Below are 25,766 nucleotides of genomic sequence, written 5' to 3' on the forward strand. Positions count from 1 at the left end.
ATAGCGCCAAATCATGACAAGAGTCGTCTCAAGGCTCTTCACATAATAAACATTCCAATTCAGGTCAGTTCATTAAGCCAATCAGAAATAATGTTTCCTATATAAGGAACCCAGCAAATTGCATCAAGTCACTGACAAGTGTCAATGACTTTACAGCAATCCTCATACTAAGCAAGCATAAAGCGACAGTGGAGAGGAAAACTCCCTTTTAACAGGAAGAAACCTCCAGAGAATCCTGGCTCAGTATAAGCAGCCATCCACCACGACTCACTGGGGATCGAGAAGACAGAGCAGGCGCACACACACACACACACTCACACACACGCACACACACACACACACACACACACACACACACACACACACACACACACACACACACACACACACACACACACACAAAGACAAAGTAGTGTGTCTATAGTTATATTGTGATTTCTTAGTAAATATTCTGTTTGGTGAAAGTTAAACTTTATTGTATTTATCCTAGTGGATCTATAATTAAACGGATAAACTAGTATTAGCACATCCAACGTCAAGGAAAGCAAAAAGTTATTATCAGGAGAGGGAGAATGTTTAAGTGGTTAGCAGCAGTGTGCTAGACGATGGCCCCCTTCATGAGGCCACCACAGCTCAGCAGAACATCATTGTAGCTTCTTCTGGGGAGAAAAACACTTGAGAGAAAATAAAGTTAACAGCTGAAATTGCAGAAAATAGTACAGTTAAAGAGCAGATTGTAGAAGAAAGCAGTAGAGTGTGAAAAGTGGTCAGTGTATCCTCCAGCAGTCTTAAGCCTATAGCAGCATAACCACAGAGATAACTCTGGATAATCTATCCTATTTAGATGGAGGCATGTTGGAGGCAGGGCAAGGGAGAGCCGTCTTTACCGACTGTACACTCCACCTCCCTCTATTCCCCCACTTGTCCAGATTTAGGCTAACATCAGATTTTAACCATAGGCCCTATCAAATAAAAAGTTTTAAGCCTAGTCTTAAAAGTAGACAAAGTGTCTGCCTCATGGACTAAAGCTGTGAGCTGGTTCCACACGAGAGGAGCCTGATAACTAAAATATTTGCCTCCCATCCTAATTTTAGATATTCTGGGAACCACCAGTAAACCTGCAATCTGAGAGCGAAGTGCTCGGTTAGGAACGTATGGAACAATCAGATCACTGATGGATGATGGAGCTTGATTATCAAGAGCTTTATATGTGAGAAGAAGGATCTTAAAATCTATTCTGAATTTAACAGGTAGCCAATGTAGGGAAGCTAAGACAGAAGAGATACAATCTCTCTTTTTAATTCTCATCAGAACTCTAGCTGCAGCATTTTGGACAAGCTGAAGACTTTTAACTACATTCTGTGGACTTCCTGAGAGTAATGAATTACAGTAATCCAGTCTTGTTGTAATAAATGCATGAACTAGTTTTTCAGCATCACTCCTGGAAAGGATGCTTCTAATCTTAGCAATATTCCGAAGGTGGAAAAAGGAAATCCTACAAACCTGTTTAACCTGGGATTTGAATGACATGTCCTGGTCAAAGATAACACCAAGGTTCCTTACTTTGTTCTCGGAGATTAATGTAATGCCTTTCAGGTCAGGTGATTGACTAAGCAATTTCCTTTTCTGGATTTCTGGTCCAAAGATGAGAACTTCTGTCTTGTCTTGATTTAAAAGCAAAAAGTTTAGAGTCATCCAATTTTTTATGTCCTCAAGACAAGCCTGTAATCTACCCAACCGATTAGGTTAATCAGGGTTAATGGATAAATATAGCTGAGTATCGTCAGCATAACAGTGGAAGTTTATCCCATGCTGTCTAATGATTTTACCAATTGGGAGCATATACATAGTAAAAAGAATTGGTCCAAGCACTGAACCCTGTGGTACTCCACAAGTAACCCTGGAGTATAAAGATGATTTGTCATGTACATTTACGAAATGAAATCTGTCAGACAGGTAGGATTTAAACCAGCCTAACGCTGTTTCTTTGATCCCTACAACATGTTCAAGTCTTTCTAAAAGAACATTGTGATCAACTGTGTCAAAGGCAGCACTGAGATCTAACAAGACTAGAACAGACACAATATTCTTATCTGAGGCCATGAGGATATCATTTGTAACTCTCACTAATGCAGTTTCAGTGCTGTGATACTCTCTAAAACCAGACTGAAATTCCTCAAACAGAGCATTAGTGTTTAAACGCTCACATACTTAGATGGCCACTATTTTCTCCAGGACTTTGGATAAAAATGGAAGGTTAGATATTGGTCTATAATTCATTGGGTCATCTGGATCCAGAGAAGGCTTCTTAAGTGAAGGTTTGATTACAGCAACCTTAAAATCCTGTGGTGCATATCCATTTACTAAGGATCGATTGATTGTATCTAGAATGGGGGCAGTAACCAAAGGAAATGCTTCTTTAAATAATTTGGTTGGGATTGGATCCAAAATGCAAGATGAAGGTTTAGATTAAGCTAATATGTTTGATAAATCTGAAAGCTCAACTGGATCAAACTGGTTCAAGCACAGATGAGGTTCTACAGTCACCTCTGATGCTGCCTCACTTACTGAGGAAGAAGAAATCGCATTAGGGAGAATGTTAAATATTTTGTTTCTAATAGAATTAATTTTACTTGTAAAAAATCCCATGAAGTCATTGCTGCTGAGGGCTAAGGGAATAGATGGCTCAGAGCTATGATTCTGTGTAAGTTTAGCAACTGTACTGAAAACAAATTTAGGATTATGCTTATTCTCCTCAATTAATGCTGAGAAATAAGCAGTTCTAGTTTGTCGAAGCTTACTTTTATAAAGCACAAGACTATTTTTCCAGGATAGGTAGGCCACCTCATGGTGCGTAGAGCGCCATGTTCTCTCCAATTTCCTAGAGTTTTGTTTTAAGGCTCGTAAATGAGAATTAAACTAGGGAGCCAACTTCCTGTCCCTAATTGCCTTCTTTTTTAAAGGGGCAACATCATCTAATGCCACACGTAAAGAGGAATTAACATGATGAACTAAGGCATCAATTTGTGAGAGGCTAGAACTGAAAATATTGCCCTCTGCTACATGCCTCTGAGATGCTGAGGACAGTAAAGATGGAATAGTTGATTTAAAAGATGCAACTGCGTTGTCAGATAGAGACCGACTATAGTGAAATTTACTTTCATGTCTCGAGAACTCAGTTATAAAAAACTCAAAGGTTATCAGAAAGTGGTCCGAGAGGACTGGATTATGTGGAAAGATCGTTATTTCCTCAAACTCTATGCCATAAGTCAGCACAAGGTCTAATGCATGATGGCAGGAGTGGGTGGAGCTATGTATTCTTTGAGTAAAACCAATTGAGTCTAAGATATTACTAAAGGCTACATTGAGGCTATCATTTTCAATGTCCACATGAATATTAAAATCCCCCACTACAATGACCTTATCATTATTTAGCACCAAACCAGATAAAAAATCAGAGATCTGATCCAAAAACTCAGTCAGGGCCTGGTGGACGATGTAAAACTACAAACAAGAGTGGTTTTACAGTTTTGCAATCTGGATTAGGAAAACTAAGAATAAGAGCCTCCTTTCGCTCCCTGAAACGAGAGTACGCCGCACCGATGTTCACTCTGGTTTTAGGTCGTTGCTTCCCCTCCAAGGACATTACTCTCTTACTATAACGTCCAGGTGCCATGATGCATTGTTTGCAAAATCACGTAAGACAGTCAGACATTATCAGCGTGTTTTATTATTGTCTGGCGAAAAATAATCGCTCATAATAGAATTAACTTCCTGAAAACCACAAACTGCAGACTGCCAAAAATTAGCTCTGTCTGTGACAGACATGTTTAATAATCCACAAAGACTTAGCTGGTCTCGCTGCTGCCTGCAGGGGCGCTGCTTCTGTAGCCTGGCCTGCCAGAGCCGTCCTCTGTTTAATTCTGCACAGAGAATGAGACTGGTTACTCACAGGCAGAGAGGTACATGAGGGGCGGGACTAGCCAGCTCAAAAATAACCAATCAGAAAAAAGACGGAAATGCCGACTTCATTTTTTATGAGAAACTTGACGTTTTGGTGTGTGAGGTACAGTTGGAGTTTAGGGGGCAGGGTTATTTAAATAGGAGAGTTCCCAGACTCTTTCTCTGTGCAGATTTAAACAGAGGAGTCTGGCAGGCCAGGCTAGTACTTCTGAGCATTTTAATTTATCTTGATTCATTTGAAGTTTTAAGCAGCTGGTTTACAAACACAAGCTGACCTCAGATAATGTCTTATTATTGTGACATTTGTGCAGAATAAACTCCAGACAGAAGGGCATTTTGCCCTGAACAGTGGTTTATTTGAGTGGTCCAACATGCAGCTGATATAAACCCGTTTCACCATCACTCTTAATCCGCCACCACGTCTCTGACAGCAGCAGCAGCATTAGGCTAGCACAGCTCTCACTGTAACCCTTAATTAGTCATTACAATATTTAGACATATTTTCACATTTCCTGATGATTCCGATGCTTCATGCCTGATACCTAATTATAGTATGATCTCTAATACTTTTTATGAACAACTCTGTACGTTTCACTTTGATTGGGTCATGGATCTTTCTTTTTAGGTGTTTGTTACTATTTTGATTTCCTCTGTGCTTCATAGTCTTAATCTATAGTATTAAGGTAATTGTGGGAAATTGCCATGGCAACAGCCAATGCATCCTTTCAGGGGTTGTTTCCCCGAAGATGTCTGAGGCTCTTTACTATCTGAACACATACTTTTTCCACAGCTCTAAACAGGGCTGGACTGGGACAAAAATTCAGCCCGGGCATTTTGACTGGAGACCGGCCCATCACCTGTTTTTTTTGGAAAAGACATTAAGCCTTACGCTGTTTCTGACACACACCAACGTACACTTTCTTATTGGTAATATTTATGTATCAATCTAATAAACGTAAACCTACACCATCCTTCCTATCCTGGTATTCTAAAAAGTAAGGTTGGGGGTAACTGATTATTTTTAAAACGATTATTCTGATGATTATTTTATCGAATAGTCGACTATTCTAATGATTATTTAGATGATTAATCTAGCGATTACTTTTCTATTGCACAATTACTAAAAACCAAAAAATTCTCAAATAAATTCCTCCAAAAAGTTGATAAGTTGTTACTGTAAGAGAATAAACACTACAGGCCTTCCATTTTGTATAACACTGCTTTTATTGTGTTGCGGTTGTTTATGTTCTGGTGACGTGTAGAACTTGGGAGTGCAGGCTGCTGCCTGAGAGGTGGTTGGAGACGGAGTGTCTCCATGCTGCTTTGTTTTGTTCACTTATGTGCATGAGGCAAGTGGTGTTACAACCCTTCCTGGGGAGTCACGTGTTTCTCTTATTTTAACTGTAAATCCTTCTAGCTGTTATATTTATAACAAGAAACAGATATTCGGACGGAATATTTTCATGTTTATTCGAATATGATTGTGGAACACACCCAGCATCATAATAAATAAGGTAATATTTAGGTCAATTTAACCCTTTACACGTGACCAGGACACTGTAATCAATTTATGGCAAGGGAAATGATCATTTGTTGCCATTTTTGAGGTGTTTATGAATGTGAAAGACACCCAGCATCCTGTGATGGCACTAATAACATCAAGAGATAATAAATAAAGTAATATTTAGGTAAATGTAACCCTTTACAGGTGACCAGGACACTGTAATCAATTTTTAGCAATGGAAATTATCTTCTTTTTTTTGTTGCCATTTTTGGGGTGTTTAAGATGATACAGTAGACAGTATGAGTACAGTAACATCAACAGATAATACATAAAACCCTTATTTGGTCAATTTTAGCCTCCATGAAAATCTTAGCAATTCAATCACTTTTTGGCAAGTAAAATGCCATTTTAGTTGTCTACAATTAAATCATCAATAAAGAATTTAAAGATATTTTGAGGCATTTCTTATAGGTAAACGGGAGGGTGTAGTCTATTTGGCAAGTGACAATCTTAATTTTATGTGCTGAAGAGCTTTTATCTTGTTACTTTTAAATAGAGCAACGTAATGTATAGATAGTAACCTACACAGTGTCATTAAAGCCAAAGCTTGATCATTTTAAATACTTTTTTTCAAGTAAAAATGTGCCCCAAACTAGTTAACTGTGGCTCCATGTCAAGTGGACTAAAGAAAGGAAGGGGAAAAATTAAATCGCTGGAGAGTTGTTTATTTCCATTTATACAACGTTTACATTCAATACAGGGTGCCATTTTACATTATTTATTTTTTTAGTATCAAAGCTGTAACATAAAGAAAGCCAGTTCTTACCACAAAGTTTGTGGCACAAATCATCTTTCAATCGCAAATATTGCAAAAAGGATTAATATATCCTCATTGTGAACGTTTAAGACAAATAGCAACACTTAAAACAACTTCCGAACTGGAAAAACTAATGTGGCAAGGTGCAGAAACAAGTGCCCGGGCGGGATTCGATCCCCAGACTCCCGGGTGAAAGTCATACGCTCTAACCAGTCAGCCAAAAGGACATCTCCTTGGCCAAGTAGCCAGGGCGCATGATCAATCGGGACATTGTGGATGCTCACCACACTGCCACATCTTCCTCACTCTTTCTACAAGCACGTCCTCGTGCTCCCGCGCAGGGTGCCACAAACACTGCCACACTAATATCCGCGATAAACATCTATTTAAGTACCGGAAGAGGTTATCTTTGCTTTCTGAATGTCCATATTGCTAGATATGCTGAGTTTTAGGGCGAAATCCTGGGGAATTTTGTCTAGAAATGCAATTACCTAACCGTGCGCGATCCCGCGGTGGCTAATCATTTTTTGGCAGCGAGTCAATTTATGGCACAACACCGGCTCGGGTTTCTCCTCCTCCTCCCTCTTTTCTTCTCCAACCTGTCGCTGGGCTGAGGCTCCATCACTTCCTAAATTGATTTTACTTGAACCTTCACTACCAAACAACTGTGAGATTTTAACACATGTGCCAGCATCAGCCTGAAGGGCCAGTTTCTTTTTTAGTCGAATTTTCTCCGCTCCTCCTTTCCGTTTTTTGTTCTCCATTTGTAAAGCTCGTCTGTCTGTTTACTGAGATTCACAAACAACTGGCGGGTGCATCAGACCTCTGGCTATTGGTCCAGCCCAGAGTGTATTATGACCAATTGGCCAATCCACCAACTTTTACGAGGCGTCGCGTGGGGCGGCGCGGACAAGTTGTCCGCAACAACTAGAGGCCAGGAGAAAAAAAAAAAAAAAAAAAACAGACACCGGCCCATAAAGGATGAAAGGGTCGGCCCAGCGGGCAGTTGCCCGCTATGCCCTATGGTCAGTCCAGCGCTGGCTCTAAATGAGATGATGCAATTGTATCAAAGCACATCCCAGGACAGTTCACACTATCACAGGGAAGTGGAGGATCAAACACTGTGTCCATGACAGATATGCACATCATTTGCTAACTACTTAAACTGTCAAATTGAATTATTCCATAGAGGATTTTAATTTGGTTGACAGTTATTGAAGAAGAGTTGTGAAGGCTTTTCCCAAATCACACAGAAGGACTGATCCAGTCTGTGCTCAGCTGATGCAAGTAGCAGTGTTTCCCTTACATAGGCGTAGCCGTGGCGGCCCGCCACGCCTACAAGATCCCAATTTTTTTTTTTTTGTTTTCTTTGCGCCGATTCCCGAAGAAGCAGCGGGAACTACTCTGTTATCACTGAGAATTTAAAACAAAAATTATTTTTTGTGCAAATATTGGTGTATTCACCTTTAATACTAGTTATGAAAATGCAGCAGCTGCTGGATTGGTGCAGTTCAAAGTGGAGTGCATCAAATAAAACAATGTTAACATAAAGGTGAGATGTGTCATAATCCCCCCCCCCCCCCCCCCCCCAACCACCACCACAGCTGGAAAAATTCCTAGGGGAAACACTGAGTAGACATCAGTATGCTTGTACTACGTATGAAGTAAACTGAAGGGCACTAAGATAGTGAAGGGTGAACTCACTGGAAAACAGATTTTTTTTAAGGCATATAATTAGGAAAAGTCCAATGACCTCCAAACAAACATTTCGTGTCAAGCTCACCACCGCGGGTGTCCAGGTTCACTTGCTTTGTAATCCGTGTCATCTACAGGAAGGAGATTAAGCTGAAATCAACACAGCAGCAAAGTGGCAGCTTGTTAAAGAAATAAATTTACTATAGAGACTTCATTTTTACAGAAAAGGTTCAAAACTGCCAAAGTGTTCTTTAGAAATGCTGACTCTGCCTTTGCCTTTAACGCAAACAGGAGAAATAATCTCATTTATTTGGCTTAAACTGAACTTTGACAACTTGCTTGTGCTGATGCAAAATCGTGAGCCTCTGAAGGATTGTTACAGGTGTGTGAGGAAACAGAGAAGTCTGATCACGATTAACCTCAAGATGTTAGCAAACATCTGCAGTTCCTCAGGTTTATTGTTGGACTTAAGTATCCGAGGATGCTTTTGTCCATTGAGTGAAAAACCACCACACACCCAGACACCACTCTATCAGACTGAAAATGAAAAGGTACAGTTAGTATTAATGAAGTGGTATTACTTTGGTACCTGCTTTATTAATAAATTACACTGTACTTACTCTGTAGTAGATGCATCATGTCAGCAACAGGTTAAAGGTCACCTAGTTACACTCCAGCGGCATGATCCTTCTTTATCGTGGTACGTGTGTGTTTGCAGGTACTATGTGTGTGTGGCCATCCTGATCTACTTCCTTCCTTTACTGGTGATGGGCTGTGCCTACCTGGTGGTAGGACTCAGTCTCTGGGCCAGTGAAATCCCCGGAGATTCTTCTGACCGCTACAAGGAACAGCTGACTGCCAAACGCAAGGTAACCCCATGCATGGAATAAACTAGGTACACTCACACACACACACTCATGCGCAGACACACACACACCCAATTGTACACATGCTTGTGTCTTGTATTCGTTGTGAGGACCGTCTTTGACTTCCATTCATTTTAGTGACTGGATAGTTTTCCTGTATGTTTTTGTGAAGCGCCTCGTGATTTTTATCTTGAGAGGTTCTTTCTTTCTTTCTTTCTTTCTTTCTTTCTTTCTTTCTTTCTTTCTTTCTTTCTTTCTTTCTTTCTTTCTTTCTTTCTTTCTTTCTTTCTTTCTTTCTTTCTTTCTTTCTTTCTTTCTTTCTTTCTTTCTTTCTTTCTTTCTTTCTTTCTTTCTTTCTAACCTAAGCTAAAACTTAATTCACACCAGACCTCTAAAACTAACTAGTAGAGCTCTGTAACATCGTACCAAAGTGAGGACCAGCAAAATGTCCTCAGTTCGATGTATAGATGAGTACACACATACATGCAAAGCTCTCTCTCTCTCTCCCTCCCTCCTTCCCTCTCCCTCCCTCTACCTATCTCCCTCCCTCTCTCTTTCTCTCTCCCTAACCCCCCACCCCCTCCTCCCTCCATTGTAATCTCTACCCTTAAGCAGAGTTTGGATGAAATGTTGCTGCTGGTAAAATAATAATTTCAAACTGGACCTCCAGCTCTCTCTCCTTTCATCTTCTCCTTTCGGTGGTTTACCAGCCCACCCATTGTCTTTTCAGCCAACCAAAGCCTTTTCATCTTCTGTCCTTCATCTGCTCACTTTTCATTCTTTTTCAGGGCCCTTGGTTTACCAGTGACGTTTGTGTCTGATTTTTCTATTTCAGGCTTCTGAAAGGGGAAAAATCCACTACTCTGAAAACTTAACATGATCTGACATTTTGATGGATGATAGAATTAGGAACTGTGCTTTATTTGCCTAACAAAGCCATCATAAATCCACTTTAACTCTTACAAAACAAAAACATATCAAAGCTGTAAGATTTTAGAGCTCGTGCAAAACCCTAGAAGGGAAAAGGAGGAGGAAACAGAGCCTGTGTTAATCTTTGAATCTACAAATTTCCAGCTCACAGGTTACTGATCCTTCTTCTACTCTAATGAGGCAGCCTCTCACATATGTTTCATCTCCTCACATTATTTATTGTCCTTTGGTAGTCGGCAATGTTCTAGCTAATGATGTGTCTAAGAATCCAATATTTTCATTTTGTGTTGAGAGTTCAAAGCGGCTGAGGTCTTTCTGTTAAAGTAGCAGAAACATTCTCAGTGGAGATGATCGGCGTAGTGCAGCATGACTCGTTACGGTTTCAACAGAAAGCTGACAACACCTGTGGGAACACTGGTAGTACTGGGTTTTATCTGTAGTACTACCACCGAGGTGTGGTCTGATTTATGTTTACATATTTAGCAGACGCTTTTGTCCAAAGCGACTCACAAGTGATAATCGGCATGTTGCCCTTGAGGCTAACAACAACAATAACAACAACAACTTGACATCACGATTTAACTGTTGTTACTATGAAAGAGCTACAAAGCATAACTGAAACTGCTTTTCAGAGCAGTGCTGGGGTTTGTCCAGTCTACAGAGAATGGTTTTTTTAAACATTTCTATGTTATGTAAAATGTATGTTGTAGGGATGGAAATAAGGTTTCAGTGTTAAATACACTTTTAGTTTTTACAGAAAATTTAGTTTTTCCCTGTGCTAATGTAACCCCTCTGTAAAAAAAAAACCTCTTAGTTTAGGCTCCTCACACATGTATTCCCATTAGGTGTGTTTCCACTCTCAGAACTTCAGGGTGAGTTTACCGGAACTTCCCGGCATGTGTGTGAACATCACCGTTTTCAGGAACCAACCCAGGACCTGAACAGGAGTAGGTACTGGGAAAGGCCTGGTAGAGTAGCTGAGTGGAACTTTTGGTTACCTTACACTGATTGGCTGAAACTCAGCAGGAAATGACATCAGCAAATGTTGCCCAAAACAACCAGTTTCTGTAAAATTAGAAGAGTTGCTGGTGAAGCAGAATGGAAGGAAAATTAATTAAGCAGTGTTCCTGCTGCTTTAAAATCACTGTTACTAAACTCCCAACACTGGAAAAAACAGCAGAAATCCCTCCAATGACATCATTCACAGGGCTGTCTTCCCAGAGCACTGTAAAAAACAACGCTTCTTCTGGTCATGGAATGCCACATTATACATCACACTCTCCTGGTCCTCCAACTCGATTCAATTACGCTGAACTTCAACAGAATAAAACATTATTATTAACATATTAGCATTATTATTTTCACTTGCAGGTCACCAAACAGAATTAGAATCACCGCTGAGTAATGTTTAAACTCAAGGCTAGTTGGTACCATTCACTCACATTGTTTTATGCCAAGCTAAAGCTGAAGGAGTACTGCCAGATCAGGAAAATGACTGGGTTGGTTAAAAAGTAGGGCTGCACAATATATTGCAAATATATCGTTATCGCGATATTAGCATGCACAATACGCATATCGCAAAGAAAAGATAATATCGTAATGAATGGTCAGCTCCGATGTTTGATACACATAATGCATTCTGTCAATCAAACGGAAGCATGATCTTTTTTTAACAAATCAACTCGAGCTCTTCCCCTGTTTGTCCAATTGGGTGGGTTCTCATAGGTTAGATACTCGCCCCCGAGGCGGACGACACTTAATTTTCATGATTAGCAAACACCTGAGTTAGCTTTGTTCTGCTCTTTCTGTTGATTCTGCTTTTCCCGAGATCCACTGATTCCCTTTTCCTGTTCATTTTCTTTTCCCCTTTCCTCACATCTTTTCACATTTTTATGATATTTATTTGTAATTTTTTTTCCATTTCTTCGTTTTTGATTATTTTTGTTCCTGAGGTAAGTTTTTATTCATCTCAAGTAATATCGTCATCGCAATATTAATCACTGTTATCGCATATCGCAGGTTTTCCTAATATCATGCAGCCCTATTAAAAAGTGTTTGTTTCCACTTGGGAATATGGCAATAGACAAACTTATACTTTGGGGTACAAAAGCCCTTTAAAAATACTCCAATTTAACTTGAAGAAATCTATAGGAGGATCTTTGTTGACATCTTTTTTCATCTTTGTGCGAGAGTGGCTGGGTGGCAAAAACAAGCTGCTATCAATACGCGACGTACAATTTTAGGAGAGTTTATAGACAAAATCCTTCATATATAAACACGTCAACGTCCAAATACAAGAGGAGGTTTAGAGAGAAGCTTCAAGTCTTTATTGAAGAACAAATTAAGGTTGTTGAAAGCCTGTAAGAGCTCTCGGATTATGGAAAACGTTGGTATGATTTGCCGGAGTTTTTATGGAGCTAGGATTGGGACAATATTCAATGTAACTTGTAACAAGTTTTGTAACCAGCAACGTATTGTACAAAGAAATCCCAAATAAAACTAATAATGTCAAAAGTTTATAACCTATTTCAAACTGTGGGGAATATTTTTAAAACGTAGAATCAAACAAACAAATAAACCCGTCTGCAGCTCGTCCTCCTGCTCACAATCAACAAGCTGCACACAGTTAGCTCATTAAAGGTTATCTAGCTAAAATTGGCAACATAAAATATCATCGTTGGCTTATTTTGGTACGAAGCGGTTAGCTAACGCTTCACAATGCAACAAAATGATGACATTTCATCAACTTACCAGAGAAAATCCTTCCGAAACACCGAAAATGAACTACGGTCAATGCAGCAGCGGGGGCTGTTTGGAACTATTCGAAGCTACATGAACCACGCGACTCCCGCATTCCATAGGAGTCTATTGGAGTGTCGCAACTCTCTCTACAGCTCTGACAGAACCCTGCCCTCCTCTCCCAGTGATGGGACAGGAATTCGAGAAATGTGATTGGTAGCTAAGACTCGTGCTCTCACTGGTTCCACCCAAGCTCCTCCTACCGACGCTAGAATTGAGACAAAAAGATCCGTAACTGTAGATTTGAGGTTTGTACCTGTAGAATGAAATTTGTGTTTTGAGAGTTTTTATTTCAAACATGTACATTGATTTTTTATTTTTGGAAGTCTGCTGGGTAAAAACCGAAAGTTTCATGTTTCTGAATGAATGTTTGATGTTACAAAATGAGTAGTAAATGTACAAAATAAAAGTTTGAATTTACAAAATAAAAAATACATGTACAAAATGAAATTTTCCTGTTACAAAACAAGAAATACAAGTACAAATTGAGATTTACAAGTTAGAAAACTAAAGTTACAAGTTACGAATCCAAAGTTACGTGTCATGAAACATGTTCCAAGTTACAAAACTTGTTACTAGTTACATTGAATATTGTCCCAATCCTAGCTCCATAAGTTTTCATCACAAATCCGCTGAGGAGACACTTAAGGTTGGTTTATGCTTGACGTGTCCGCGAGGTCCGCACGGCTCTGCGCGGAAAAGTTGCGTCATTTTGCGTCATTTTAACAACCACACCCCTCGAGGGGGGCGGGGGCCTTTCTGGTTGCAGTCTCCTTGGGGTTCCTGTGTTCTGGGGCAGCGCCTGGATCTCTGGGACTTGGAGCTCCCCCCGTCTCCTGCGCATCTTTGGGGGGCGGATCTGTGGTCCCTCACACTCTCTGTTGGATGCTCCTATAGAGAAACCTTAAATAAACAAGCGCGTGTACACACACAGGTGCTCACATGGTGCTCTCAAAAGTATGGGCTTGGGCACGTTAAACACAGGTCTTAAGACTATGGTGGGCACTTAATGCACTGTGATTTATTATCGTGATTCTTCAGTTAAGCAATGCTGTTTATATATTTTTTCATCAAGTTGACGCAGTGATAGCTTGATCTTGTTGAATTGTTGTTGTGTCCCTTTTTTGTCCTTTTGCTTTGTTTTTGTCTTTTTCTGCAGGTCTAGAAGCAGACTCTTGTTCATTGTTTATTTTTGTGGACACCCCCCCCCCTCTCTCTCTCCCCACCTTTTCTTTTCCTTTCTCTTTCACCTCTGTCTCCGTGTCTGGTCGGAATTACAAAGCATTCAACAACAATAACAATAAAGTTTTAAGTATCAGGCGTGACATTAAAAGCAAACGCTTTGATGCTCCACCTGAGAGTAAATCTGTAAGGCTTGTCACCAGCATTCAGACATCAATTCTGCTTGCTTCACAGCCAGACAGGACACGGTAAAAAAATAAATAAATAAAAACACGCCCCTCCGCCGCGCCTCCGCACGGCCCAGCATTTCCGCAACGCGCACCTCGGAAAATTTCTAACCACGCGGACGGACGGACGCAGAAAAACATGGCGGACTGGCAAGAACTAGTACGGCAGAGGTTCGTAAATACAGACATTTGTATGATTCAGCTCTCAGAGATCACCGTGATTAACATGTTGTTAATAATTCTTGGAGAGAAATAGCTCGCACTGTCGGAAAAGATGAGGACGCTGTTAAAAATGCTGAAATGCCGTGTTGTAAACAGTCATTTCTACTTCTACTATGATGTAGTGTTGGATGCTTGCCGTAGAGCTCCATGCTGCCCCGTTCAGTTTGGGAGAATATTGGCTCACCGCAGAGACGAGCCGCATGAACCATAAACACTGCGAGTTGTGAAGCGCGTTCTAGCCGCGAGCCGCATCACCGCGCGGAAAGTGAATGCATCAAGCATAAACCAAGCTTCATTCCTATTCAACAGGAAGACCTGTGCTCTTGACTCATAAAACATTAAAGTCTTTAAAATGTCTGGAGGTCTTCATTATTTTGTTTTAGGGAAGTTGAGCCGATCTCTTCTGTAAACAGAAAGTCGTGGTCATGCTAATAGCAGCAGTTAGCTCCGACGAGCAGGGCCACAGCGTTGTGTACATCACCCGGGTGACGGCCAAAGAAAATGGATAAATCCTCACAGCGACTGCAAGGCCCATAAGTCTTCATTAATCTTTATATATTTTTATTATGATTGCGGATTGAGACACTTGATCACTTCCTATCATCTCTTACAGATTTTGCGGTCGTTTACGAAGGAAATTTCAATAAAACTTTTTATTATGTCCCCGGCTCTCTAGGAGAGATGAGGAGGGGAGTAATAAAATTAGTGTGTGGGTTAAATAATAATCAGAGTGACGTGTCGCTTAAAAAAAAAGAATTTTATTACACAACGAATGGATATTTACAAAGAACCAAAAAACCAATACTATATTCAAAAAGGAGAATGAAAAGCGCCACCCCAGAAGGAGGTGGGAAGAAAACCGAGAATAATACATTTATAAATACAAAAGGGGAGATCCGAGGTCAAAGTCTAAAGCTGGTCCAAAGTCAGAATACCAAATTGTCTTAATCCTAAATCCAAATTCCAAAACGAGTCAAACACCGAAGTCTACCAAGCAAAATGAGTTAAATAGCAAATGAGGAGAAGAGAGCAGTACAAACGCAGCTGAGTCTATACTACCCTTGGACCTTCTCCAAGAACTGATGGCCGAAAGCAGCTTTTAACAGCTGGGAAGTGATCAGCCATGATTTGATCCAGCTGAGCACCAGGAGACGGGCGAGGCAGAAGCCACTGAGGCCATCTTGTGGCCGAAAAGAGGCACGGCACGTATGACACAAACAGGCGGTAAATCTGAGTCGGCACAGGTTGCTGGAGGAGAGATGTGCTCAGGAGGAGGCAAAACTAATCCACCAGCAGCGTCGTTTCCCAAAATCATGTCCACTCCCTGGATCGGTAACTTCTCTAAAATGGCTACCTTTAGGTCACCAGTAATCAAAGGGCAGGAGAGGTGAATATAATGAACCTCCGCTGGAACAGAGCCCATGTCAACACCCCGCAACAACACAGAAGAACCAGCCTGGCTGGTTACAGAAAACGGTAACACATTTCGTTTTATCATAGTTTGAGTATCTCTTAAAATCACTACCTCCCGGCCAACACGGCCTCCCAACAGAGACACCACTCCAGCAGACAAAAATGGCTTAAAACTCGAGTGAGGGGTTTCACAGTTATCCAACGCGTCCAAGACAACAGCACAAGCAGCCACGGGCTTCGGTGAAGGGGGGTTTACGCTCTTCCGGTTTTTCCGCTTGAGACGAAAACAATTCCTAATGAAATTACCTTTTTCGTGACAATATAAACACTCCGGAAGGTTACTAGGGTCAGAGGAAGAGTCAGAGGATCTCCTATGTCGACCGGGGTCAGCTCTTGACTCCCAAGACCGATGCGTTAGCTTATACTCATCTGCTAATTTTGCAGCAGCTGAAAGAGTTGACCTTCTGTTCGTTTAAAAACAAAACGAGCCTCTCAGGCACGTGTCTTTTAAACTCCTCCACCATAAGTAGTTATTTGAGGTCAGCTAAGGAGTCTACCCCTGAAGCAGAGCACCATTTTTCAAAGAGGACCGATTTCTCATGAGCATATTCAACATACGCCTGATTAGGCTGAGGATTTTCAAAACGAAAGTGCTGACGACAAGCCTCAGGAACGAGTTCATACGCATTTAACACGGCGGCTTTTACACATTCATAATTAGAACTGTCCGTTAGAGAAAGAGCCGAAATAACCTGAAGGGCCTTACCTGTGAGCCTACACTGCAAGAGCAACGACCACACTTCACGAGGCCACTGGAGAGTTACCGCAATCCTCTCGAAAGCAGACAAAACCCCCTCCACTTCAGTCTCCCGGAAGGGCGGAAGAAGCGAAACACATTTGGAGATATCGAAGGCGGGCGGCAACGTTGTGGCAGCCAAAGGAGACGTGGCGTCTCGGGACAGTCCAGGCTGAGACGGAGACGATGCCGCTGGGTGATCAGCGGTGAGGGGGTAGCTCACGGAGGGAGTAGCTTGCACGGTGGCTAATTGTAGTTCGAGCTCCCGGAGGCGAACCTTTGTGTCCATTCATTTCAAGTCCAGCTCATGGCGTCGCTCATGAGCTCTCTCCTCCGCTGGATCTTCAGATGAGCTAAGCTTAGCTTAAGCCGGGCTTTAGTGAGCGGAGTACAGGGAGAACATGCTCCCGACGAGTCAGACTCCCGGGACAAATCTTCAAAGAAGGCAGAGCCGAGGCGAGGGTCTCCCTCTTCTGAACGAGCTGGCCCATTTTCTCGTCCGAGGGCGGCGGAGACGCACCATGAGGGGACGGCGAGGGTAGAAGTCTTTGGGTTTCCAAATAATCCACCAACAAATTTTGAAGAACGTGAGCTTCTTCGGAAGGGGGAGACTGAAATTAGCGGGAACCTGCCGCAGATCAGCTTTGCAGCAACTCTCCAGAAGCCGGTGCGAAGGAGCCGCCACAAATGCGTGCAGGTCGAAGGTTTCCATGCTCCGCCTCTAAGGGACACAAACACACAGTTAATATTTTTACACACACCTAATATGTCGGGAAAGATGGTAATATATAAATAAATCCCGGACGAGCCCCCAGATTATTATGTCCCCGGCTCTCTAGGAGAGATGAGGAGGGGAGTAATAAAATTAGTGTGTGGGTTAAATAATAATCAGATTATCACTTTTTATCAAACCTCGCACGGGCCGGACATTAAAGCACACAGCAGGAATAATCCATCTGCTTTGCTGAATCTTCCTCTGAATGTGCAAAACAACAGAATTACAGGCAAAATGCGTTGCTTCTTGCCACATACTACCATGATGCTATGCGGGAAACATAAACACTGACGTCATAAAGGATCCTCGTATAGGAACCTTGGATATCACTCACTGCCAAAGCAGTCGTGACTTTCTGACATCTAGGAAAGAGCTGATTTTGTATGGAGACACAAACGACTCGAACTTTTGTTCAGGGAAACATTGCTCTGGAGAAGGGGAAGAGGAAACTCAAATGCATCTCCATGTAAATGTTGTTGTTCTAATTCAAAAATAAAAAGTTCCAAAAAAATAAGAACTTGTGCTCTAGATAATTATCTAATTATTGCACTGATTGAAATAATCAAGTAATAATAATGAAAAATCTATTTTGAAAGATCAAACTGTTTTTAAATCTTCTAATCTGATTCAAAAGTCAAACTAAAGCACCGGCATGCTGCCTTCACTCTGAGACATTAGCTCAGTCTGTTGTCCTTTATAGACGAATGAGCTCCATCACCTCACTGCACTCTCTTCCTCTATTCCTTTTGTGTTACTGGATAAGAGCAGGAATAGCAAAAACAACTGTCAATGTCTCTAACTGAGCCAGGAAATAAAAGTGAGAATTTCAGAGCTCTCAGGTTTGATGTAAAGGTCAGAGTGAGATTGTGTCTGCTGGGATTAGGGCTGGGATTATAGATGTTATTATAAACGTTATGGCCTCACTCTGTTCTCACTAATGTTTTTGGTGCAAAGAGAAATATGTCCAATTATTCATCCTCCCTAGGGTGGGGCAATATGGCAAAAATGTCCATATCCTGATATAACACTTTATAGTCTGAAAATGATATAACGATTAGGGCTGCACGATTATGACCAAAATAATAGTCACGATTATTTTGATCAATATTGTAATCACGATTATTAATCACCATCATTCATCTTATCTGGTAAAATATGTATTTTTTGCACCAATTACAAACAATGTTGCAACGCTTTTCTGTGAAAAATGAAACTTTAGAATAGATTATAAATAATGCAAGATCCCTCCAAAAACTCCTATACTACATACTATACTTTTATATTTCAAAGTGCTAACTAAATATGTTTTTGCAGAGAGCAATCTCAAAGTGCAATTTAACGGAAAGAATTACAGTTTATACAGAAAATGCCTCCTGTGTATGTTTCATGGCCTCCTGCTACTTGTTGCTGATTTGTTTATGGAGCTGGTGGTGAGAGGTAGCTGACAGCCAGGTGTTCTTCTGGGGATAAATCTGGGTGTCGTGGGTTGATGGTACCTGGGTCTGACTGTTTACCAGGAGTCCAGAAGATGTGGAGCATCTCCAGCAGCGTCTCTGACGTTGCCTGTTGCTGGTGATGATGGATGGCTCTTCTTCAGAAGAATCTCTAAAAGTATAAATATATCAGATTTTATAAAACATATTCAAGCAGTAAATACTAGAAAATGAAAACTGTAAAAAAAAAGAAAATACTAAACTAAAGCTAGAAATATATTTGAACTGTAGATAAACTCACTGCAGCTGTGATGGAAAATCATCTTCGTCCACACCTGAATCCTCAACCACGGATGTACATGGAGGTTTTGTTTTCCTGGAAGTAGCAGTAGTAGCATATAATAGTGTATAATAGTATTAGCAGAAATACTAGACAGAAACTGGAATGTGTGTAGCTTGGAACAAATTTAGTGCAGATATACGTAGCCTACTGCATTTGTGATGGAAAGACCGATGTAGTGCACGTCTTGCTCCTCATCAACAAATCTTGAGGGAAGTTTCCTTTTTCTAGACGATTTCCTGATTTCTTCCATTATTTACAAAAACAAATCTAACATATAAAATAATAAAAAAAACTTCAGTGAAAAATGCAGCTGAAAAATAATTAACTACAGGTGATAAAACAAGTAAAAGAACAGTGAAGCGACGTCAAATATGACTAAGTCTATTATTAAATTACTATATACAAACATAAAATAATTTTTTTACAGAAAATAATTATTATTTACACCAGTAGAAGAGATAACGTCCAAAACAATTTCACCGCTCTATTGTTTTAACTGCAGAGTGTTTATTTCCTGGTTCCCTGGCAGGGACTTGCGTAACTTTACCGTAATGAATTGTACACCACTGGAAGGCGCAGAGTCTCAGCTTTCAGAATCAGTTGGAATTATGTTGATTTGCGCAAATGGTCAAAGAGTTATGGCAGTTCAAAATATGGAAGCCATTTTGTGTTGCGCCGACACAACCGCAGTAGAAGGGTTATTGAAGCTTTAGCCATGCTTTCGCCCAAGCAGAATAGCTCGCGTTTGGAATTTAAATATTGCTGACAATCAGGTTAATTTATGGCCACCAAAATCTTGATCACAATCTAAATCCGATGACTTGTGCAGCAGTGATGACAATAAAGCATTATTTCTTTCATTCAATTCAAAGTTTGTATCTTAGATCGAGTGTTTGCACCATCTCACAAAACCTACGTATGTCGACCGTGCAGACTGGAACTATATCTTTGCAGATGTGCTTGGCAACTGCAGTAGAGATCTCCTTCCATCTGCTGGAGCTGTGGTTATATGTTGTTGAGATTGGCAAGACTCGTTAGTTATGATTTCAGATCTCCGATCACTGAAAAATATGAAAAAATTGGCCCGATTTGATCCAGGGATCGGGACTGGGACATCCCTAATGAAAATAGTCTCCTACACCTATCTCCTGCTTTAGCTTCTGATAGAAAACAGACGGTGAAACTCTAGGATCAGAAAATCCTGACAGATCTATGTCACACTGTCACTTAACATTCATGGAATCGCTCATCTTAGCTCACGACGGGGAAGACTGATGCTGGTTTAGCGTCCAGGAAACAGCAGAGAGTGTCTCGGCTAGTATAAGCTAACCATTAGCGTTAGCAACTACACCAAACAGCAGAACTCCTCTAGGCTTTTGTTATTTGTGGAGATAAAACATCGACTTTACAAAGCAGAGTCAGTGGTAGAGTCACATTGCTGTTAGCCAATCAGAGGACAGATGTCCAAACATCAGGAAATAAGACTGTGTTCTGCCACTCTCTCCTCCATGCTGAAACAGGCGCACTGGAACTTTTTTTTCTCGAGGGTATGACTTAAAAGGCATTCATTCCTACTAGAGACCACTGTAAAATATGAATGAATGACCTCTTTAAATCACAACCATCTTTTCCTTATCAGCCAAACGTCACCTGTTCAGGAAGAATACAGATAATAAACCCATTAATGTGTTTAGATTTAAAAGTACCCTCATGGCTTTTGGAGCGGTGCATGCTCCGCTAAACGCAGCCCATTCATTATGGGCTTTGTTATTTTTCTGTGCGAGGAATGCTGTGTCTCTGTTAAATCAGGAGAGTGTGTGTGACCTGTGCTCATTGCATTGGGCTTGAGAGCTCTGCGTTTTGCATCAGCTGCAGGTGACTGACAGAGACAGGAGTGTGTTCTGGTAATCCAGCCAAGAAGTGGTAAAACTATGGGCTTCGTTTGCAAGTTTGTATTGAGTGAGAATGAACTTAAGATGCGATAATCACCTTAAATTCAACATATGAGACTTTATCACCACACTGATGAGACGCTGGTCCACTTTTGCATCTAAATGTAAGATAATTGTATTTTAAATCGAGCTGGCGAGGAGAGATTAATGATAGGAGAAACAGCATGATGATTCCAGGCACAGCCTGAAATCCATTAACGGACCTCGAGCTGCAGCCGTGACATCAAGTGTCTGCAACCAGGAGAGGGACGTAACGGGTTGTACAGAAAACAGCTGTTATTGCTGAGGATGTTCTTGTTCCCACAGGTGGTGAAGATGATGATTGTTGTGGTGTGCACGTTCGCGCTCTGCTGGCTGCCCTACCATGTCTACTTCCTGCTGCACCAGTTTTTCCCTGAGATGTCTGAAGAAGCATTCATCCAGCAGGTCTACCTGGCCATCATGTGGTTGGCCATGAGCTCCACGATGTACAACCCCATCATCTACTGCTGCCTCAACGACAGGTGTGTCATCTCCGTCACACACCAAAGCACTCGGATCTGCCAGCGTCACAGAAATATTCATCCTTTATCCAGAGAGGATCCACTCATCTCTACCTGACAAGATGGATTCCTCCTGTTAGACGTGATCTTGGAGGAGATATCAGTTAAAACACAAATCAACCAAGTTTTTGGTCTGAAATTCAGAGATTGTTTATCTCAAACTGATGTAGAAAAAGTGACCTTATAAAACTAGAAAATAAGCTAATGAAATTAGCAGCACGGTTTTTGTTCTGTCAGCCAAACTTTGAGCTTTTTCTGCTTTAGAGTTCAGCAGAAATCTAGACTTTCTGTCTCCTATTCCTTCGCCCAGTCGTTTATTTACTTTCAGCAAAGGCGACAGACCATTTAACTTGCTTTCCCTCATAAATGCAGCCACACACTCTGGTTTTCTCATCGCAAAAGAAAAGCAGACATGCTGCTGCTTTCAGTGACAGCAGTTGTAAACTCAGTCACGACAGCGGAGGCTGTGTTTGCTCTCTTTGAGGTTACTTGTCAGGAAAATGTCAGAAGGTTTCCACAGGTGGAGTCTAGCCAAGGTAAACTTTAACTTTTTAAAAGGTTTGTGACTGATGTGTATGATTGCATAGTTCCACCTCCTCCCCATTATCAAGCTTCATTTTATTAGTAGTATTCTCTTCAACTGTGCGTGCGTGCGTGCGTGCGTGCGTGCGTGCGTGCGTGTGTGCGTGCGTGCGTGTGTGTGTGTGTGTGTGTGTAGATCTGTATCTGACTGTTTCCTTACATTGGATATCAATGTGGCCACGATCTTAACACACAACCAGCTGGCCAAAACACGTTCCTCCAGTCGCCAGACCACTCCATCTAGTTCTGAGCTATGACAGGAATACTAGGCAGTTTACCCCCTGGTGTCAGTTTGTAGAAGCAAATCCAAACCCTATCTCCTCGCTGTGCATTTGTCTTTTTAACACCTTAATCTAACAGCTGAAACGTCTCTCAGCATTCCTACATGTCTGTGAGAGTAATTCATCACTAAATTAAACAAATCAGATGTGTTCATGATCTTAAATATGCAGGAAACATGCTGATGCCAGACAGTAGCACCAGGTAAGTCCCAACAGACCAGACCGGCAACTGTGACGTTGCAAGTGCAGTATTCTGGCCACAGGGGCGATAGGGGCTGAATGGCCTTTCATTAAGCCTGTAAAGGGTCGTTTTAGCACAGACTGGCTCAAGAAAATGCTTAAAAAATATGAAAAAGTTGCAAAGTATTCTTTTAATGACTCAACAGATGTCCCTAATGACAGTGGTACCCAGTCTTGTCAGGACCGTCATTCTGCATGCTTCAGAGTTTTCTCTACTCCAACACACCTGATTTGAATCAACAGATAATTAACGGGCCTCCACAGAACCTAAAGACTGTTTAGACATTTAGAGTTTAGAGTCCTTCTGTCTTCCACCTCCTGCAGTGGATCGAGGGGGGCATCCTAGGACAGAGATGGCCCTCCTGTTGGCTGGTATGAGGATAATCACAAGAGACCTGAAGAGTTCTGTGAATGACAGGATATCTCCTCTCTGGTTAGAAGTTGCAGGAGAAAACAGTTCTTATGCACCAGACTGCAGTTCAAATTACCCAGCCTTGTTTAAGCCTCTGGTTGGTGTCTTTGGAGTGGCACCCTCTGGGGTTTCCATCGTTCCTTTTAATGGCAATGCAGACTTTACCTGGAGAATGTGGTTATGAGGAATAGCCTCCCTGATTTTATTCTGATTCAGTGGTAGATGTAGAAGAGTACGCATGGAGGGCAAAGAAGGTGCAAAGCAGAGCCCTGCAACGGCATTGGGATCCCACGGGAGCGGAGGGTATTGAGATTGCATTGGGTGGGATGGGGATGTTTGGTTATTGAAGGAGGAAGACTCTGAGAACTCAGGGGAAGGCATGGCGCATTGAAAGATAGAGCTTGTCCCAAGGTCTTTATATGTTTCCACAATGTCATGTTTGCTATGGGAAGCTCAGAGTTTCTTATCTGCTTTTGATAATGTTGAAGTCTTCGGTGCAACGACCTTCAGCATGCTCTGGGGTGGCTGCAGCAGAGTTTAAAGGCCAGGATGAAACTTCACTCCTCTAAGTTTGAAGCCATGGTTCTCTACCAGAAGTAAACGTGGAATGATCCCTCTGGGAGCAAGTGGAGGAGTTAAACTATCTTTGTTTATGAGTGGTGCAGAGTAGAGAGAGAGATGAGGGGTTCATAATGAGAACAGTCCTCTGGTTTGTTGTAATTAAGGAGATGGGCTGAGAGATGAGGCTCTCGGTGTGCTGTTTCACCTCTGGTAATGAGATCTGGGTCCTGAAAGAACAAGCTGGAAGAGAAGCGGTTGAGATGAGCTTCTCCTTATGATTAGGGTGAGAAGCTCCATGGTAAATGGCCTGTGTTTGATACGGCACCTTCTAGAGTCCTAGAACCCCTCAAGGTGCTGTACAACACAATCAGTCAAACACACACACACACACACACACACACACCGCGGTGGTGCCCTGGGGCACACTGACAGAAGTGAGGCTGCCGACCTCTGACCATCATCAGCAGGCAAGGTGGGTTAAGCCCTTTGCCCAAGGACACAACAGCAGAGACAGACTGAGCAGGGCTCAAACCTGCGACCTTTTGACAGTGAGGCTGACACTTAACTCCTCCACCACCATCACCCTGTTGTGGAGCTATTGCTCTGATTGAAAAGAGTCAGATAAGGTCCAGTTCACATTGCTGGATTACAAAAATGCCAGATTACTTTCAAACACGAAAAAATACTAATCCAACACATTTGTAAGTTTGGATTCACGATCAGAGCAGTCTCAACATTCTTTCAAGCAGACCAGAGCTCGTGTAACACACCACACACAGCAGGAATGTCTGATAAGATTATCTCTAGAACCATTTAGGCATGTCCTTAAGATTATCAGGAGAGAATCAGGTCAAATATCCACATGATTGTCTTGCGGTGTGAACTGGGCCTAAGGGGTTACGAGCATTGATCAGCAGTGTTGGGAGTAATGCGGTACAAAAGTAATTAACTACTGTAATGCATTGCTTTTTGCTGTAATGTGGTAATGTAAGGCATTACAGGGAAAGAAAATGGTAATATTTACTCGGTACAATTGTCAGTAACGTGGTAATTACATCACAATTTTAAACCCAGAATCAAGATGCGGGTTTCTTAAAAATTCAAATTGCGGGAAACCTGAAAAAAAGTATCCACATTACGTCATTTAAGGACTCAGCTTTGAGGGCATTCTATGAGCAGAGCGGACGCAGCGGTAATGGCTCAAATACTCCAGCTGCGTCCTGCGCACAGCCGCTGTTATACTCACAAAACCGCTCCATCAAAACAAAGTAATTCGTTTGCGATCGTTTATATCCGCCCATATTCTCTGGTACTTCATGTACTTTTCAGCTGAGTTCATAATCTGTGCGCCGGTGATTTCAACTCATTGCTGCAGGAGCGCAGCGCGAAGCTTATTTATTTATTTATTTATTTATTTATTTATTTATTTATTTATTTATTTATTGCGTTCGGTAGATCCCTTTGGCTGATTAGTTAGAAAGTAGGAAATCTAGGAAACAGTTTTTCTGGAAGACGGAGGAAACATGCAGCATGCAGGAAGGTTAGAGAGAGAAAGGGCAGGAAATTATTCAAATAAAATCAAGAAAACAAAACAAAGTGCTTGAAAAGAAAAAAGTAGGTAGATTTATCCCCAACACACATTTTTACCAGTGAAAAGCAATAATATACATAAGCATTTAATATTTATACATGTGATAGAATCAGATCACCCCAGAAGTCAGTCCCACATCCAGGGCCGTATCAAGGTATTTGGGGACCAAGGCAAATATAGGCTTGGAGCCCCCACCACCTCACTCCCTGCTCAGTTAATATAAGATGGCAGCGTGCTGAGAGTACAGATTGTTGTTGCTTTTATTTAATAAACAATCATTTTAAATCACTGTTATTATATCTGACTGTTTTAAACAGCAATCCTAGCTCAGACACCACATCACTTTCCACATATATGTCATGAGCTCACTGAGCGTCAGATTACCAGATTCATATTGAAGTTGTTTTGGTGAAAGTTACTTCAAGTAATGCAAAAGTAGTGTAATGCCTTACATTTTAAGATCAGTAATATTGTAATGTAATTAATTACTTTAAAATGAGGGTAACAAGTAATAAATAATGCATTACAGTTTTGCAGTAACTTGCCCAACACTGTTGATCAGACGGCCTCCTGGTTTCCTCTCTCAGGTGGTTTTTCAGACACATCCCACTGGCCTGGGAAAACCTTAGGATCTCTCTGT

The 25,766-nt window shown here is 41.4% G+C and overlaps 1 protein-coding gene across 1 annotated transcript in view; it reads left to right on the forward strand.

Moving 5' to 3' along the window:
• The window catches only part of tacr1a (tachykinin receptor 1a), a 170,864-nt gene that overhangs the window by 132,635 nt on the left and 12,463 nt on the right, over positions 1-25,766 (forward strand). The window contains exons 3-4 of the mRNA XM_054731214.2: positions 8,698-8,848; positions 21,224-21,420. Of these exons, the coding sequence (XP_054587189.1) occupies positions 8,698-8,848; positions 21,224-21,420 (348 nt within the window). The remainder of the gene's footprint in view (positions 1-8,697; positions 8,849-21,223; positions 21,421-25,766) is intronic.

This window comes from Nothobranchius furzeri, chromosome 17 (assembly GCF_043380555.1).
Source record: "Nothobranchius furzeri strain GRZ-AD chromosome 17, NfurGRZ-RIMD1, whole genome shotgun sequence".
In the NCBI taxonomy this organism is placed as follows: Eukaryota; Metazoa; Chordata; class Actinopteri; order Cyprinodontiformes; family Nothobranchiidae; genus Nothobranchius; species Nothobranchius furzeri.